General features: G+C 39.3%; 1 protein-coding gene across 5 annotated transcripts in view; it reads right to left on the minus strand.

Moving 5' to 3' along the window:
* PCYT1B (phosphate cytidylyltransferase 1B, choline) overlaps positions 1-17,812 on the minus strand; it is a 104,315-nt gene that overhangs the window by 57,755 nt on the left and 28,748 nt on the right. For all 5 annotated transcript variants that reach the window (XM_026480168.4, XM_057310657.1, XM_057310652.1 and 2 more), the window contains exon 3: positions 12,081-12,197. In XM_026480168.4, coding sequence (XP_026335953.1) covers positions 12,081-12,197 — 117 coding nt within the window. The remainder of the gene's footprint in view (positions 1-12,080; positions 12,198-17,812) is intronic.

Here is a 17,812-nt window from a genome sequence, read left to right on the forward strand (position 1 = left end):
GCCTTTTCTCTTTTAGTTAAGAGTAAGCATTTTTCCCAGCTATTCACTTCAAAATCAGCTCAATAAGGCAAAGCTGTATAGGCTGATACCACTGCATCTTAGAAATGTAACTGGAATATTTTCTAGAATTATCAATTTTCTCAAAATACATTGGAATAAACACATGGATAAAACATTTACATGCTTTTTTCCAGATTCCATATGCATTATTTTAAAAGGAAGCTAAGATCTATTTTATCAGATCACATTATAAAACTTACTCCATTTATAGAAAATCCTTATCCTATTTCCTCTTCTAAATATGCATTATTTTCTATCTCCTCCTAGCACAAAATATGTACTGCCAAATTATTTTTTTAGTAGTATATTCACTTTTCTATTCTTAAATACATAGGGGAAGTGTACCCATGGTATCTAATAAAGATAAATAAGTCATTTCTGATTTTTACATTTGATTTTATTTAATTTTCCCCAAAAGCCAAACACCAGAGTTTAACACACACACACACACACACGTACCAATATTTAGAGAAGAAATAACATGTCTTTTTATCATGCCTCTCCTTATAAATATGGTACTATTTTACCTATAAATTACATTGCATTACTATAAATTAAGCATAATGATTTATTGTCTTGTTTACAACTTATTATATTACAGCTACATAATTTAATCTGACTGATTCTGTTTCATACAATGCATTCTATAATGTATTTCTCAGTGGTTTTCATAAGGCTTCCTGAAATACATGAACATATTTGAATTGGAAAGACTTTTTCTCCAAGTTTTTGAGTGGGTTTGACAGTAAAGACTACCTTTGCCAATTAGGTTAGGTAGCGTTTTCTGCAGATTTAGTAAGCAAAAACTGCAGCCCCAAGGTTTCCGGGTTTTTGTTTTTTTTTTTAAGTTTTAAGAAAACGATAAAACCATTTTATCAAAAATTATTGGATTGACAGAGGTATAATGAAATTACCAATATTTTCATTTCCCCAACCTTTCCTAAGTATATCTAGTTAAGCAAGTTGCTTTCAAGTAAAAAAGTAAGGGTTATAATTAGGAATCATTTGGTAAATCTTGGTAAAGCCTTTTTGTTATACTTCCCAGAAAGAAAGAAAGCAAATGATTCGCATAGCTTGGAAACAAATCTTGCAGGTCAGGTCATTTCTAATCCATTGCTTGCCTCAAATTAGAAAGAGGACCTTAATAAATTATCACTTGATAGACCATTAAAATTATTTTGTTGACAGCAATAAATTATTTTTGTGATACATGACAAATAACTCAGGAGTTCAAAGACTGAGTGGCATCACTATAACAAACTTCTTCCATTCCCATCTAAATATTTGTGTAAACAAAATATTTCAGCACTTAAATCTATAATAAGGAAGAAGAAGAAGAAAATCAATGTTAAACCCTGTCTCATTCTAGCAATAACATATTCATCCACAAATCATAAAACCCTACTCATCTCATTTAAATGTCAGAGAACACTCAACAGGAAAAATCCCCAAGGAAAAAAGTCTCAAGAGAATCCAGAGGATAAAAGCAGCTTACCAATGGAGGAGCAAGGGTAAAAATACAATGGATGTCTCCACAGAAACAATGGGAGCAAGAAGAGAATGGAGTGAAATACTTAGTATTCAGAGAAAAACCCCACCAACCTAGAATTCTGTACCCTGTAAAATTATCGTTCGAAACAGAAGAAGAAATAAAGACCTCCTCCAACAAACAAAAAATGAGGGAATTTCTTTCCAGTAGACCTGCTGCACAAGAAATGCTTTTAAAATTTCTTTAGGGGTGCCTGGGTGGTGCAGGCGTTAAGCGTCTGCCTTCGGCTAGGGCGTGATCCTGGCGTTCTGGGATCGAGCCCCACATCAGGCTCCCTGCTCCACTGGGAACCTGCTTCTTCCTCTCCCACTCCCCCTGCTTGTGTTTCCTCTCTCGCTGGCTTTCAATCTCTCTGTCAAATAAATAAATAAAATCTTTGGGAAAAAATTTTCTTCTTTAAAAAAAAAAGTTCTTTAGGGAGGAGGAAAATGTTGGGTCAGAAATTCAAATCTACATAAAGGAAGAAGAAGGATTCAAGAATAAGATAAGACAAAACATTTTATTTCTCTTAATTCATCTAACAGATAAACAGTTTGTTCAATGTAGTAACAGCAACAATATATTCAATTATGAATGAATGCAACAGTACAAGGGATGGCAGGGAGGAATAAGAAATATTTTCTTTTTACAAGGTGCTTGTACCAATAGTATAGCGTTGTTTGAAAGTGGACTTGGATTAGTTTAGAATGTATATTGTAAACTCTAGGACAACCACTAAAAAAGTGAAAAGAGAAGAGTCCAGTGCCTGATGGATTCCCTGGGGAATTCTACCAAACATTCAAAGAAGAAATAATACCTGTTCTCCTGAAGCTGTTTCAAAAAATAGGAACAGAAGGAAAACAACCAAACTCATCCTATGAGGCCAGCATTACCTTGATCCCAAAACCAGGCAAAGATCCCCGTCAAAAAGGAGAATTACAGACCCATATCCCTGATGAATATGGATGCCAAAATTGTCAACAAGATCCTAGCTAATAGGATCCAACAGTACAGTAAAAGGATTATCCATCACGGCCAGATGGGATTCATCCCTGGGATGCAAGGGTGGTTCAACATTTGCAAATCAATCAGTGTGATAGAACACATAAATAAGAGACAAGAATCATATAGTCCTCAATTGATGCAGAAAAAGCATTTGACAAAATACAGCATCCTTTCCTGATTAAAACCCTTCAGAGTGTAGGGATAGAGGGTACATTCCTCAATTTCACCAAAACCATCTATGAAAAGCCCACAGTGAATATCGTTCTCAATGGGGAAAAGCTGTGAGCATTTCGCCTAAAATCAGGAACACGACAAGGATGCCCACTCTCGCCATTATTGTTCAACATAGTACTACAAGTCCTAGCAACAGCAATCAGACAACAAAAAGAAATAAACGGTATTCAAGTTGGCAAAGAAGTCAAACTCTCTCTCTTCGCAGATGACATGATACTTTATGTGGAAAACCCAAAAGACTCCACCCCCAAATTACTAGAACTCATAAGGGATTCAGTTATGCGGCAGAATACAAAATCAGTGCACAGAAATCAGTTGCATTTCTATACCCTGACAATGAGACTGAAGAAAGAGAAATTAGGGAATCGATTCCATTTACAAGAGCACCAAAAACCATAAGATATCTCGGAATAAACCTAACCAAAGAGGTAAAGGGTCTATACTCTAGAAACTACAGAACACTGATGAGAGACATTGAAGAAGACACAAAAAGATGGAAAAACATTCCATGCTCATGGATCAAAAGAATAAACATAGTTAAAATGTCTATGCTGCCCAGAGCAATCTATACTTTCAACGCCATCCTGATCAAAATACCAATGCCATTTTTCAAAGTGCTGGAACAAACAATCCTAAAATTCGTGTGGAACCAGAAAAGACCCTGAATCGCCAAGGAAATGTTGAAAAAGAAAAACAAAGCTGGGGGCATCACGTTGCCTGATTTCAAGCTATACTACAAAGCTGTGATCAAGACTGCATGGTACTGGCACAAAAACAGACACGTAGATCAATGGAACATAAAAGAGACTCCATGGGGTGCCTGGGTGGCACAGTGGTTAAGCGTCTGCCTTCAGCTCAGGGCGTGATCCCGGTGTTATAGGATCGAGCCCCACATCAGGCTCCTCTGCTATGAGCCTGCTTCTTCCTCTCCCACTCCCCCTGCTTGTGTTCCCTCTCTCACTGGCTGTCTCTATCTCTCTGTCAAATAAATAAATAAAATCTTTTAAAAAAAGAAAAGAAAAGAAACTCCAGAAATGGACCCTCAACTCTATGGTCAACTAATCTTCGACAAAGCAGGAAAAAATATCCAATGGGAAAAAGACAGTCTTTTCAATAAATGGTGCTGGGAAAATTGGACAGCTATATACAGAAGAATGAAACTCGACCATTCTCTCACACCATACACAAAGATAAACTCTAAACGGATAAAAGACCAGGAATCCATTAAAATCCTAAAGCAGAACATAGGCGGTAACTTCTTCGACATCGGCCACAGCAACCTCTTTCATGACATGTCTCCAAAGGCAAGGGAAACAAAAGAAAAAATGAACTTTTGGGACTTCATCAAGATAAAAAGCTTCTGCACAGCAAAGGAAACAGTCAACAAAACAAAGAGGCAACTCACGGAATGGGAGAAGATATTTGCAAATGACACTACAGATAAAAGACTGGTATCCAAGATCTACAAAGAATTTCTCAAACTCAACACCCAAAACACAAATAATCCAATCAAAAAATGGGCAGAAGATATGAACAGACACTTTTCCAATGAAAACATATGAATGGCTAACGGACACATGAAAAAATGTTCAAAATCATTAGCCATCAGGGAAATTCAAATCAAAACCATATTGAGATACCACCTTACACCAGTTAGAATGGAAAGAATAGACAAGGCAGGAAATAGCAAATGTGGAGAAAGGGGAACCCTCTTATACTGTTGGTGGGAATGCGAGTTGGTACGGCCACTTTGGAAAACAGCGTGGAGTTTCCTCAAAAAGTTAGAAATAGAGCTACCCTATAACCCAGCAATTGCACTATGGGGTATTTACTCTAAAGATACAGATGTAGTGAAAAGAAGGGCCATATGCACCCCAATGTTCATAGCAGCAATGTCCACAATAGCCAAACTATGGAAGGAGCTGAGATGCCCTTCAACAGAGGAGTAGATAAAGAATATGTGGTCCATATATACAATGGAATATTACTAGGCTATCAGAAAGAATGATCACCCAACATTTGCATCAACAGGGATGGAACTGGAGGAGATTATGCTAAGTGAAGTAAGTCAAGCTGAGAAAGACAACTATCATATGGTTTCACTTATTTGTGGAACATAAGGAATAGCAGGGAGATCATTAGGAGAAGGAAGAGAAAAATGAAGGGGGGAATTCAGAGGGGGAGACGAACCATGAGAGACTATGGACTCTGGGAAACAGAGTTTTTTTTGGGGGGGATGGGCTATCCCAGTGAAGGGTATTAAGGAGGGCACGTATTGCATGGTGCACTGGGTGTTATACACAACCAATGAATCATGGAACACTACATCAAAAGCTAACGATGTACTGTATCGTGACTAACATATTGTAATAATAAAAAAATAAAAATAAATAAAAATAAAACAATAAGTACAATAAAAAAGAAGTATAATTGATATGCTAAGAAAGGAGAGAAAATGGAATCATAAAATGCTAAATTAAAACCAAAAAGGCAGAAAAAGTGTGGAAGATACACGTAGGAACAAAACACAAAGGCAACAATCAGAAGACAGAAAAAATATGGTATACATTCAACCAACTATAGCAATAATCACTTGGAACACATATGGTCTACATTTATCAATTATAAGACAGAGATTGTGGATCAAAAAACAAGACCCAACTGTATGTTGTCTACAAAAAAAACCCTTTTAAATATAAGAACATATATACATTAAAAAGGATCGAGGACGTGGAAGTAGGTACATTAATTTCAGACAGAGTAGACTGCAGAACAAGGAAAGTTATCAAGAAGAGAGGGGCATTACATAATGATAAACGGGTCAATACTCCATGAAGACATGGCAATCCTTAATGTGGATGTGCCGAAAAAGAGAGTCAAAATGCATGAGGCAAAAACTGTTAGAACTGCAAGGAGAAATAGATGAATCCACTATAAGAGTTGGAAGCTTTAACACCCCTCTATCAGAAACAGATAGACCTAGCAGACAGAAAATAAACAAGGACATAGTTTAACTCAACAGTACCATCAATCAGCTGGATATAATTGACACCTACTGACTAGTTCATCCGACCACAGCAGAATACACAAGTTCTCAAGCTCACATGAAACATTCACCAAGACAGACAACATTCTGGGCCATAAAACACGTCATAACACATTTAAAGGAATAGAAAACATACAATGTCTGTTCTCAGACCACAGTGGAATTAAACTAGGAATCCAGATAGCTGGAAAATCCCCCAAATACTTGGAGATTAAGCAACGCACTTCTAAATAAGACACGGGTAAAAAATAAATAAATCTCAACAGAAATATTTAAATATTTTGAGGTAAATGAAAATGAAAACACAGCTTATCAAAATGTGTGGAATGCAGAGAAAACAGCTTAGAGGGAGATATGTAGCATTAAATGTATATATTGGGGGAAAAAGAAAGTCTAAAAACTCTAAATATCTGAAGTCAATAATCTAAGCTTCCACCTTAGGAGACTAGAAAAAGAACAGCAAATTAAATTCAGAGTAAGCAGAAGAAATAATAAAAATCAGAACAGAAACTAATGAAATTGAAAATAGAAATCAATAGAGAAAAACCAATGAACCCAAAAGTTGGTTCTTTCAAAAGATCAATAAAATTTGTAAGCCTCTAGTTAAGCTAAGAAAAAAGAGAAAATACTCAAATTATTAATATAGGATCCTCGAGAGGGGACATTATTGCTGATCTCATGAACATTAAAAGGATAATAAAGGAATATTACAAGCAACTCCATAATTTGGTAACCTACACAAAATGGACAAATTCCTTGAAGGACACAAGTTGTCAAAACTTACACTAGAAAAAACAGACAATATGAATAGGCCTATATCTATTTTAAAAAGTGAATCAATATCTAATAACTTTCTAAAAGAGAAAACACCAGGCCCAGATGAGTTTGTTGGTAAATTCTACCAAACACTTAAGGAATAAACTATACTAATTCTCTACAATCTCTTCCAGAAGACAGAAGCAGAGGGAATACCTCCTAACTCATTCTAGGAGGCCAGCATTACCCTAATACCAAAATCAAAAAAAGACATTGTAAGAAAAAAAACTCAGACCAAGTTGTCTCATGAAAATGGATGCAAAACTCTTCAACAAAATATTAATACATCAAATCCATCAATATATAAAAAGAATTATATACCATGACCAAGTGGGATTTATCTCAGGTATGCAAGGCTGGTTCAACATTTGAAAATCAATTAATGGAATCCATCACATCAACAACCCAAAGAAGAAAACCACAAGATCTTACCAATAGATGGAGAAAAGGCATTTGATAAAATCCAATACTCCATGATAAATACTCTCAGAAAATGGAATAGAGAAGAACTTCCTCAGCTTGACAAACACTATCTACAAAAAAAACCTACAGCTAATATCACACTTAATGGAGAGATAGTTGAAGTTTTTCCAGTAAGATCAGGAGGAAGGCAATGACATCCCCTGTTACCACTGCTTTTCAACATTGTCCTGGAAGTCCTAGCTAGTGCAATAAGCCAAGAAAAACAGACAGGGAAGAAAGAAATAGAATCATTTTATGACCACCTACGTAGAAAATTTACAAGAACTTAGCAAAAAACAAACAAACAAACAAACAAACCTAGAACTAATAAGCAACAACAGCAAGGTTGCAGGATACAAGTTTGATATATGAAAGTCAATCACCTCCCTACATACGAGCAATGAATGAATGAGTTTTAGAAATTAAAAATGTCGGGGCGCCTGGGTGGCTCGGCGGTTGAGTGTCTGCCTTCGGCTCAGGGCGTGATCCCAGTGTTACGGGATTGAGCCCCACATCAGGCTCCTCTGCTATGAGCCTGCTTCTTCCTCTCCCACTCCCCCTGCTTGTGTTCCCTCTCTTGCTGGCTGTCTCTATCTCTGTCAAATAAATAAATAAAATCTTAAAAAAAAAAAGAAATTAAAAATGTATTACTGCTTACATTAGCACCTCCCCTCCCCAAAATGAAATACTTAGCTATAAATCTAACAAAATATTTATAAGATCTATATGAAGAAAACCACAAAACTCTGATGAAAGATATTAAAGAACAAAATAAATGGAGAAATATTCTATGTTCATGAATAGGAAGATTCAGTATTGTCAAGATGTTAACGCATCTATAGATTCAGTGCAATCCCAATCAAAATATCAGCAACTTATTTTGTGTCAACAATTTGATAAATTGATTCTAAAGTTTATATGGAGTTTATGAAGACCCAGAACAGCCACATCAATATTGGAGAAGTAGAATAAAATTTGAAGACTCAACACTACCCAACTTCACTACTTACCATAAAGCTAAAGTAATCAAGAAGGTATAGAACTGGTGAAAGAACCAACAGAGCAGTGGAACAGAAAAGAGAGCCTAGAAATAGACCCACAAAACATAGTCAACTGATATCTGACAAAGGAGCAAAGGCAAGACAATATAGCAAAAATAGTCTATTCAACAAATGGTGCTAAAAACTGGATATCCACATGCAAAAAAAAAATACTCTAGACACAAATCTTATACTCTTCACAAAAATTAACTCAAAATGGATCTTAGATTTAAATGTAAAACACAGAAATATAAAACTCCTAGAAAACCTAGATGACCTCGGGTATGGCAGTGATTTTTAGATACAACACGGAAGACATGGCCCATTGAAGACATAAGTGATAAACTGGACTTAGTTAAAATTAGGAACTGAGGCTCTGTGAAAAACAATGTCAAGGAAATGAGAAAAAACACAGACTGGGAAAAAATAACTGAAAAAGACAGAAGAGGTAAAGGACTGTTATCCAAACTATACAAGGAACACTTAAACCCTAATAAGAAAATGAACAACCAGATTTTAAAAAATGACAGAAGATCTGAACACACACCTCACCAGAGAAGATATACAGATGGCAAGTAAGCATATGAAAAGATGTTCAACATCTTATGTCATCAGGGAATTGCAAAATTAGACAACAATGAAATACCACTCTATACATATAACAGAGGCCAAAATGCAAAACACTGACAGCACGAAATGCTGGCGAGGACGTGGAGCAGCAGGAACTCTCGTGCACTGAGGCAGAAACGCAAGGTGGGACAGCCACTTTGGAACAGTTTGGCAGTTTCTTACAAAACTTAACATACTCTTTTTTAAAAAGATTTTACCTATTTATTTTAGAGGAAAAGAGAGAGAGAGCGTGCGCACGTGCAAGTTGCGGGGAGAGGGGAGAGCCTCATGCAGACTCTGCACTGATCACGGAGCCCGACTCGGGGCTCAATCCCACGACCCTGAGATCATGACCTGAGCTGAAACCAAGAATCAGATGCTCAACCAACTGAGCCGCCCAGGTGCCCCAAAACTTAACATACTCTTTACAATCCAGCAATCATGCTCCTTGGTTGGTATTTACCCAAAGGAGTTGAAAACCTATGTCCACATAAAAACTTGCATACGGATGTTTATAGCAGCTTTATTCATAATTGCCCAAACTTGGGAGCAACCCAGGTGTCCTTCAGTAAGTAAATGGATGAACTGTGGTACATCCAGACAATGGAGTATTATTTTATTATTCAGCACTAACGAGTGAACTAGCAAGCCATGAAAAGACATGGAGGAACCTTAAATATGTATCACTACGTGAAAAAAGCCAATCTGAAAAAGATTCGTACTCTAAAATCCCAACTACATAACACTCTGGAAAAAACCGGTAGAATCGGTAAGAAGATAAGTGGTTGCCATGGGCTGGGAGGAGAGATGCAGAGCACAGAGAATTTTTAAGGCAGTGAAACTAATTCTGTATGTACAACGTGACAATAGTGGATACATGTCATTACGCGTTTGCCAAAACCCATAGAATGTGCCACACTAAGAGCAAAGTCTAACATCAGCTGCGGACTCTAGGTGACGTGACGTGCTGGTATAGCTTCATGGACTGTAACCAACGTATCACTCTGGTCAGGGATGTTGATGACGAGGGAGGCTATGCCTGTTTGGGCGTGTGGGAATTCTCTGTCCTTTCTGCTCAATTTGGCTGTGAACATAAAACTTCCCTTAAAAAATTGTTTATTGAGGGGATGACTGGGTGGCTCAGTCAGTTAAGCGTCTGCCTTCGGCTCAGGCCATGATCCCAGGGTCCTGGGATCGAGTCCCGTATCGGGCTCCCTGCTCAGCAGAGAGCCTGCTTCTCCCTCTGCCTGCCGCTCCCCCTGCTTGTGCTCATTCTCTTTCTCTCTCTCTGACAGATAAATAAAATCTTTTTTAAAAAGTTTCTTTCACAACTATTTAAACTTAGGAAATCTTAGTTGTCAACCTAAAAAAAACTGCAAAAAGGTATTTAGTTTTTCAAAATTCTTACAGGGATCGTGGGGAAGAAAGTCTGAAGACCCCTAGCCTAAGACGATAATCATCAGCAGGGGCCTCATCATTCCCTAGAACACACTTCAGGAAATTTGTGGGGCATCTTTAGTTGTCACAATAATTGGAGGTGGTTACCAGCATTTAGCTGGCAGCTTCTCTGTGGGTGATTTTTCGCACAACATGAAACATTTCTGAACGTCCCTGCACTATTGTTTTAAATCATTTTAGTTTAGAAACTAATTTTGTTTTTCTTCCAATCACAAGGTATTTCTGGGATAGCTGTGATAGACGCTGTGTTTCGGAGGAAGGCAACTGCTACACGGGAAGATTGTACTTGTCCACAATTTTATCAAAACGCGTTTGCTACCACAATGCCCCTCGCAGTAACTGAGCTCCGATACCATGGCCCTTGGGAGCACCCACAGCCATGGCTAGTGTTCCCGTTAAGTGTGACCCACATCAAGCCACCTCCTACCTCGGGTCCCCAAAACACTGCAGAGGTCTCCGCAGGGCCTCAGCAGCTCAGGACCACACTCCAGGTGGTAGTGCTTCTTCCAGAAATGGTTTTCCACGCAGGATAGAAAGAAATGACCAGCAGATGGGTTCTCTGCCTCCCTTGGGTGCCCTTTGCATGACTCGTCCGGTACTCATTGTCTTTTATCATCTCTTCCTTCCATAAAGAATTCCATTCAATAATCAAGGGGGGGGTAATCAGAAGGGGGAATGAAGCATGAGAGACTATGGACTCTGAGAAACAAACTGAGGGCTTCAGAGGGGAGGGGGGTAGGGGAATGGGATGGACTGGTGATGGGTAGTGAGGAGGGCACGTGTTGCATGGTGCACTGGGTGTTATATGCAACTAATGAATCATTGAACTTTACATCAAAAACCAGGGATGTACTGTATGGTGACTAACATAATATAATAAAAAAATATTATTATAAAAAAATAATAATCACGTGGTCACCATCATCAGTAAAATCTGTAGAAAGTGCTTCTCAAATATCCAAGTCGTAGTCTTAAACTTGCAGGAGGTAACAAAATACTTTTAAAACAGAGACATGGTCTCTTAACAGCACCTTTTTCCTCACAGTAGGGGTTTAAGGGTTGACGGTGCCTAGTTCAGCTAATGGCACAAAAACTGATCACCACGAAAGGATACGCTGCTTCCAGAAGCTATAGAGGTGAGATGCAGGTCTCCCTAGGCAGGTACTATCCCCTTCACCCAAACTGAAATCGGTAGGCCTTCTGGAGGAGGAAAATTTCCATCCACATCTAACCACCCTTCTTCCACAAGCTTATGAAACAAGCCATTTCCTTCACTGTGAACTCAAATTACCCAGGTACGTAAATCTCCATTTCTTTAACACACCGTACATCCACTCCATTAACGAGGTTATTGTAAGCCACTACAGTTCGCGCAGCATCGACCTAAGTGCGGTGGGCCACACAAAAAGACAATGACCTTGTTTAACCTTAATCATCCTTAAGCCCCTCAGCTCTCTCTGATTTGAAATCAAAATAACATTGCTTTTCTCCTAACCTTCCAGAAAATTCTAAAAACATAACTTTGATCATGGCTCACTCACAAGAAAAAAGGCATTGATGGAAAACATGAAGCGGTTGCACTTGGTGGTGTTACTAGTCTGTCTCTCTCTGGGAGTCAGTGGCGCATAATCCCATGATGTAACTTCCCCTACAGCTTTTTAAACGTCACGTTAAATTTCAGGCAGCCAACAAGTGAGCCGGTATCGGCTGAAGTGGGAGTAATAACCATGTGAGATTTTAATAATGGAACTCTGAAAGGGGTCTTTTTCAGGAAGCACATTACAAAGGAATTTTCTAGACAGAGAGAAAATGCAATTCTTACCTCCAACCAACAAGTAGCTGTTGGGAAACAGGGTTTTTGCTTGCATAAGTGCCCTTGCGTGACCAGAATGGAAGAGGTCAAATATTCCATCCGCGTAGACTCTGACAGGCCTGTCAACTGTGGAAGAAACAAAGCGTCATGAACACACCTGCAGAATAAGGAAGCGCAGTGACCTGCTTCTTCGTCGCCGGGATGCAGCGTGAGTGAGTTTACCTGGACAAAACACCTTGTCTGTGTACCATCAGTCTCTTACCAGCGCACACGATTACTTTTACAAAGAGGTTCTTCTGACGCTAGCAAAGTGGAGGAAAAATGGAGAATTAAGATCGACCCAGAACACACATGTTAAGCCCACAGTCAAGACAAACCCAAGGCGGTGGGAGTTGTCGTAACCGGGAGTCGAGTCTCCGCTTCAGACACACTGGGCGCCAGCCAAGGGCTGGCCCAGTCGCCCGGCGGGAGGATCCAGGCAGGAGCGACTGAACAGCTTCGCGAGGAGAAACGACTTCATTCTGGACTCCGCAGACCCGCTCCCGAAAGCAGCGCCGGGCAGGAGTGCGCTCGCGCGGCTCCGAGAGGCCGGGGTGCGCCTTGCCCGCGAGCGCCCGGTCACGCTGGTAGCCGAAATCAGCTGTGGGGGTACGCAGCACCCCGGAAACTGCCAAATGCCACCAACCTGGGCTTACTTCCCTCCGGGAGGGCCAACAGTTAAACCAGCACACCACTGAGCAAAGGTCACTCCCTAACCTCTTCGGCGTCGTAAGAGATTGGGGGGGGGGGAACGTGCCCCAAAGACAGACGAGTCAGGTGACACGTGGGGGTGGGCCTCAGTGTTGCAGGCCTGCGACCAACGCTACAGTCCCTCTGAGGGAGAAAGGTCAAGAGAGAAGAGGCCTCAACAGACATTCTCACAGGGCCATATGGTGCTCTGGGGAGGGCCATTCCGTGACAAAGAGGGATACACACCACCGCCCCCTGGGAGCCAGGAGATGGCACTAGAAACTACAGGATGACACTTTGTTGCGACAGCCCAAAGACCCACCTCCTCAAATAAAATGGAGACATCGGGGGTAGAGGGGTTGGGTGCCAACTTTTACACCATTCTGGGCTATCAAGGAAGGAACTAGAAAGTGAAAATACGGCAAACTAAAGGCTTAAATATGGAAAACTGAACATATATGCATGTATCTCTTCCTCCCAAATACCACAAGAATTAAAGAGAAAGAATTAAAAAGGTATATCCCCCCCAACCCAAAAAATAAAAATAAATAAAAGGTGTAATCCCCCAGGGCAGAGGAAACAAGGCAATGACAGTGGATGAGAAATGTCCACAACATTCTGCGAAGTTGATTGTCAAATGCTGAGTGTCTATAGGAAACAAGAATCGGGGTGAGGGCTGGTAGGGAAAGGGATTGTTGAGTCGTTGGGTTTCTTTAATAAGCCTAAGAGTCCTACTGACTTTTTCCAGTATGTGCATGTATTATAATGATGTTATAAAAATAAATTTAAAAAAGAAATCAATGCAAACTTCTGGTGAATGATTTTTAAGACAGATTTAAAATTGTGATTATTTCCTGATGTAGTACAACCTCATTAATTTGGAATATAAATTAAAAGGAATGTTACATTAATAGATTCAGATGGTACAATGTTTCTAATAAATTAAATTTCTCTAATAAAAAAACTTGAGAGACTTTATGTCAGATAGGGAATTGCAATTATTCCCAATTATACACCATTTTGAACAAACAGAATTGCCTTCACAGGATTATACTGGATTCTAAATAAGGCATGGTAAATAGAAAATGCTTTGAAATAACAAACTGTCTAATGAGGGATCCTTGGTTTCAATGCTCTTATTCAATTTGAATTCAATTGAGGAAAATTTGTTTTAAGATATAAATCCCAGGGGAAAGCAGATGGCAGTTTTGCAAAACTTTTTGTTATTGATTCAGAGGTGATCAAGAGAAATGAATTCAGGAAGCAGGGAGGAAAGAAAAGTAAAGAAAGATGACATAATTACCGAGAAAAAGAACATTTAGTAAATCTTTGAAGAGTATTTGTGGAGTTGATTTTGCAATAAGCTCACTTTTTAAAATTGTCGTGTGTCAGCAATTTCCAGACTGGGAAACAGGACCAAAAACAAAAAACAAACAACCTCCCCCCCAAAAAAAAAAACCCACAACACCCAAAACCAAAACCCAATCTCAACAAATGAGTACTTCAAGAAAAAAAAAAAGACAAAGATGGAAGTGGGTCTGCAGATTAGAGATTTAAAAGACTTATCAACATATTTAATGTATAGATATTATTTGGATTTGGGTTCAAACTATCAGTAAATGAGGACATAAGATAATCGGAAATTGGAACACTGGCTACTTGGTAACATTTAAAGAACTACTGTTAATTTTTAGGTGAAAAAAATGGCATAATGGTTATGTTTTTCAAAACTGTTTTTTTAAGACATTTATACAGAAATATTTATGGATGGAATGCTAGGAAGCCCAGGGCTTTGCTTCAAATTACTCAAGAGGGGGCAGTGGATGGGGGCATACAGGCGGCCAGACCAGCATGGGGTGGCAGGTGTGAGGTATAGATGACAGACACATGAATTATATTGTCATTATATTGTTCTACTTTTGTGTATGTTTGAAATTCTCCACAATAGATTTTTTTAAGAGTGTGGCTATTTTTTTAGTTTGTATGCTTATTTGTTTTAATCTTTTGGTTCAGATTTTTCTGGACATCCTTTTAGGCATTTGGGCATTCTTCAGAGCACCTGTGTTGGGAACCACTGGCCAGTAAAGCTGGGGGTTTGGCAGTGATCCCGAGTGGGAACGCAACTACTCCATGGCCATGGTGGAGAGACCTTAAGGTGCCTCCCGGGGAGCCCTGCCACCTGGTGTTCACACCTCGGTGCCATCTTGTCCCTTTGAAATGTGAGTGGGACCTGTGCCTTGTTTCTAACTAGCTGAAAATGGGAAGAGGATGGATGGCACTACCATGATTACGTTACACTATGTAAGATTCCATACTGCAGCAGACTCACTCTTTCTCTCACGGTGGCTTTGAAGAAGGACCCTATCGTGTTTTGAGAGGGTCACATGGCAAGGAACCGCAGGTGACCCCCTAGGGGCTGAGGGTGGCGTCTGGCTGACAACCAGCAAAAAGCTAGATCTTTAGTCTTAGAGCTGCAAGGAAACAACTTGAATGAGCTTGGAAACAGGTCTATCACCATCAAGCCTCCCTGAGCGATGAGCCCTGGGTGACACCTTAAACGTACCTGAGCAGAGGACTCAGCTAAGCCAGGCTCCCGACCTACAGAAATTATGATGTCATCAATCTGCATTGTTTTTTTTAAAGATTTTATTTATTTATTTGACAGAGATAGAGACAGCCAGCGAGAGAGGGAACACAAGCAGGGGGAGTGGGAGAGAAAGAAGCAGGCTCCCAGCGAAACCGTCGGGAGTCTGCTTCTCCCCTCTGCCCCTCCCCCCACTCATGCTCACTCCCTCGCTCTCTCTCTCAAATAAATAAAATCTTTTTAAAAATTTCTTGAATAGAACCCAAAAGGACACATTATAAAGCCAAAAAATGATAATAATAAATTGGACCTTACTTCAAACTCACATCTTCCAAAGATATTTTTACAAAAATACAAAGGCAAGTCAGACAGGGAGAAAATATTTGCAAAATATTTATCTGATATAAGCCTTGTATCTAGAATACAAAAGAACTGTCAAAACTCAATAATAAGAAACACCTCATTCTAAAAACGGCAAGAAAACTAAACAGACACTTCACCAAAGAAAATGTAAAAATGGATGGCAAATAAGCTCATGAAAAGATCTTTAATATCATTAGTTATCAGGGAAATGGAAATTAAAGCTAGAATGATAGACTACTTCATACCCCTAGAATGGCTAAGAATTTAAAAATATATTGACCGTACCAATTATTGGTGAGGGTACAGAGCAACTGGAACTCTCCAACAATGCCAGTGGGAATGTCAAATGGTACAATCACTCTGCAAAGCAGTTGGGCAGTCAGTTAAAAAGTTATAAACATACACCTACCGTAGGGCCAGACAGGGGGCAATCACCAACTGCATTACACCTGAACTCACACTTTTGTGGGCTGTGTTATGGCGTTTCTTGGTATTCCTTCAGACTCAGGCAACAAAAAGAGGGGGACTATTCTTTTTTGATTATGGCTGTTAACCTACATTTAAACAGTGCTTTAAAAGTCTGTATGATTTACCAAGCACCTATCTTTCACTTAATCTTTGCATCAACTCTAATGTATGTGGGAGAGAATGGACTTACTATCCTTACTTCATAGAGGGGGCAATGGACGCTCAGCCTAGTTAAGCAGCTTACCCTAGTTAAGCAGCTTACCCAGTATCGTAAAACCAAGCTGTGATGAAATGTGAGTACAAAACAAACTTCACTGCCCTTTCTTCTAACTCATGGTGTCTGCTAGAAAACGACATTTCAATGTGAATTCTTTTTAAAAAGAGCGAGATTAGTACTAAACACCCACTAATTATGGTCACTAGTATTGCTTTTGTGTACAATTGATGTGCAAAAATGATGGCTCAAAAATTAACCTTGAAAAATCCAATAGTTTATCAAGTTTATAATAGCTTTATATAAACTTGATAATTTCCTTCTACTTGTAGCCAGCATTTACTGATAGTGATTGAACTTTTTAAATACCTTAAACTCAAATTTTAAAAAAGTATATTTAGGGATGCCTGGGTGGCCCAGTCAAGCGTCTGACTCTTGGTTTCGGCTCAGATCCTGATCTCAGGGTGGTGGGATCGAGCCCTGAGTCAGGCTCCGTGCTCAGTGCCGGAGTCAGCTTCGTATCCTCTCTCCCTCTGCCCCTCCCACTCGTGCTTTTGCTCGCTCACTCTCTCTAAAATAAATAACTCTTTTCGAAAAATGTATATTTAAAGAAAATTATAGTACAGATGCACACAAATAAGGCAAAATGCACTGAGGTAGTTCTTGAAAAAATTAATTTGGCAAACTCTACACACGGTGGAAATGGAACAATACAAATCCCCCTTTGAGAAAGAAAATAGGCAATTAGAACTGAATTTCCTTTTAAGATAAAAGGCAGCTGTAATGAAAAGGGACCCATGAAACAATCACTTGAACTTCTCCTTTCTCTGAAGACAGAGGAGTGATTCTTGGTCTCTGATAGATATGAAACTTTGCAGGTTCATAGTTCCACAGCTGGACTAATTGAGCTAAGATCAAAGGTGCCAATTCCAATTGTTCTACTGTGCTCCTTCTCTTCGGGCTCACAGAGAACATCCAGGAGCTAAGAGCGATGAGCGCGGTTTGTCATTACCTCTTTTAGAATTCATATGCCAGCCCCTGTTTGGGCAGACCGACAATTGTGAAACATATTGTAGGCAATTGTACTAAGTCATAATATAGGGCCAGTGAAGGAGATAAAGACTTCAGTTATAACTATAATCTTGGAGTACATTATAAACCCCAAATGTGGGTCGGTTTTGTCTTTTTGATGGAACGTTCAAGACAGCCCCACAAAAAGGTAATTGCTTAGTAGTCCTGAAAATTACCAAACGTTCCAAAAAAGCAATGATGTTTTTCTTGTTTTCTACTAAAAGCACAATGCTCCAACAATTACATGTGGATAATCTCCCCGTCACTCCCTCCAACCATTACCAACAGTTACTCCTCATCAGTGGCTCTGGC

Source organism: Ursus arctos, chromosome X (genome assembly GCF_023065955.2).
Source record: "Ursus arctos isolate Adak ecotype North America chromosome X, UrsArc2.0, whole genome shotgun sequence".
Lineage (NCBI taxonomy): Eukaryota > Metazoa > Chordata > Mammalia > Carnivora > Ursidae > Ursus > Ursus arctos.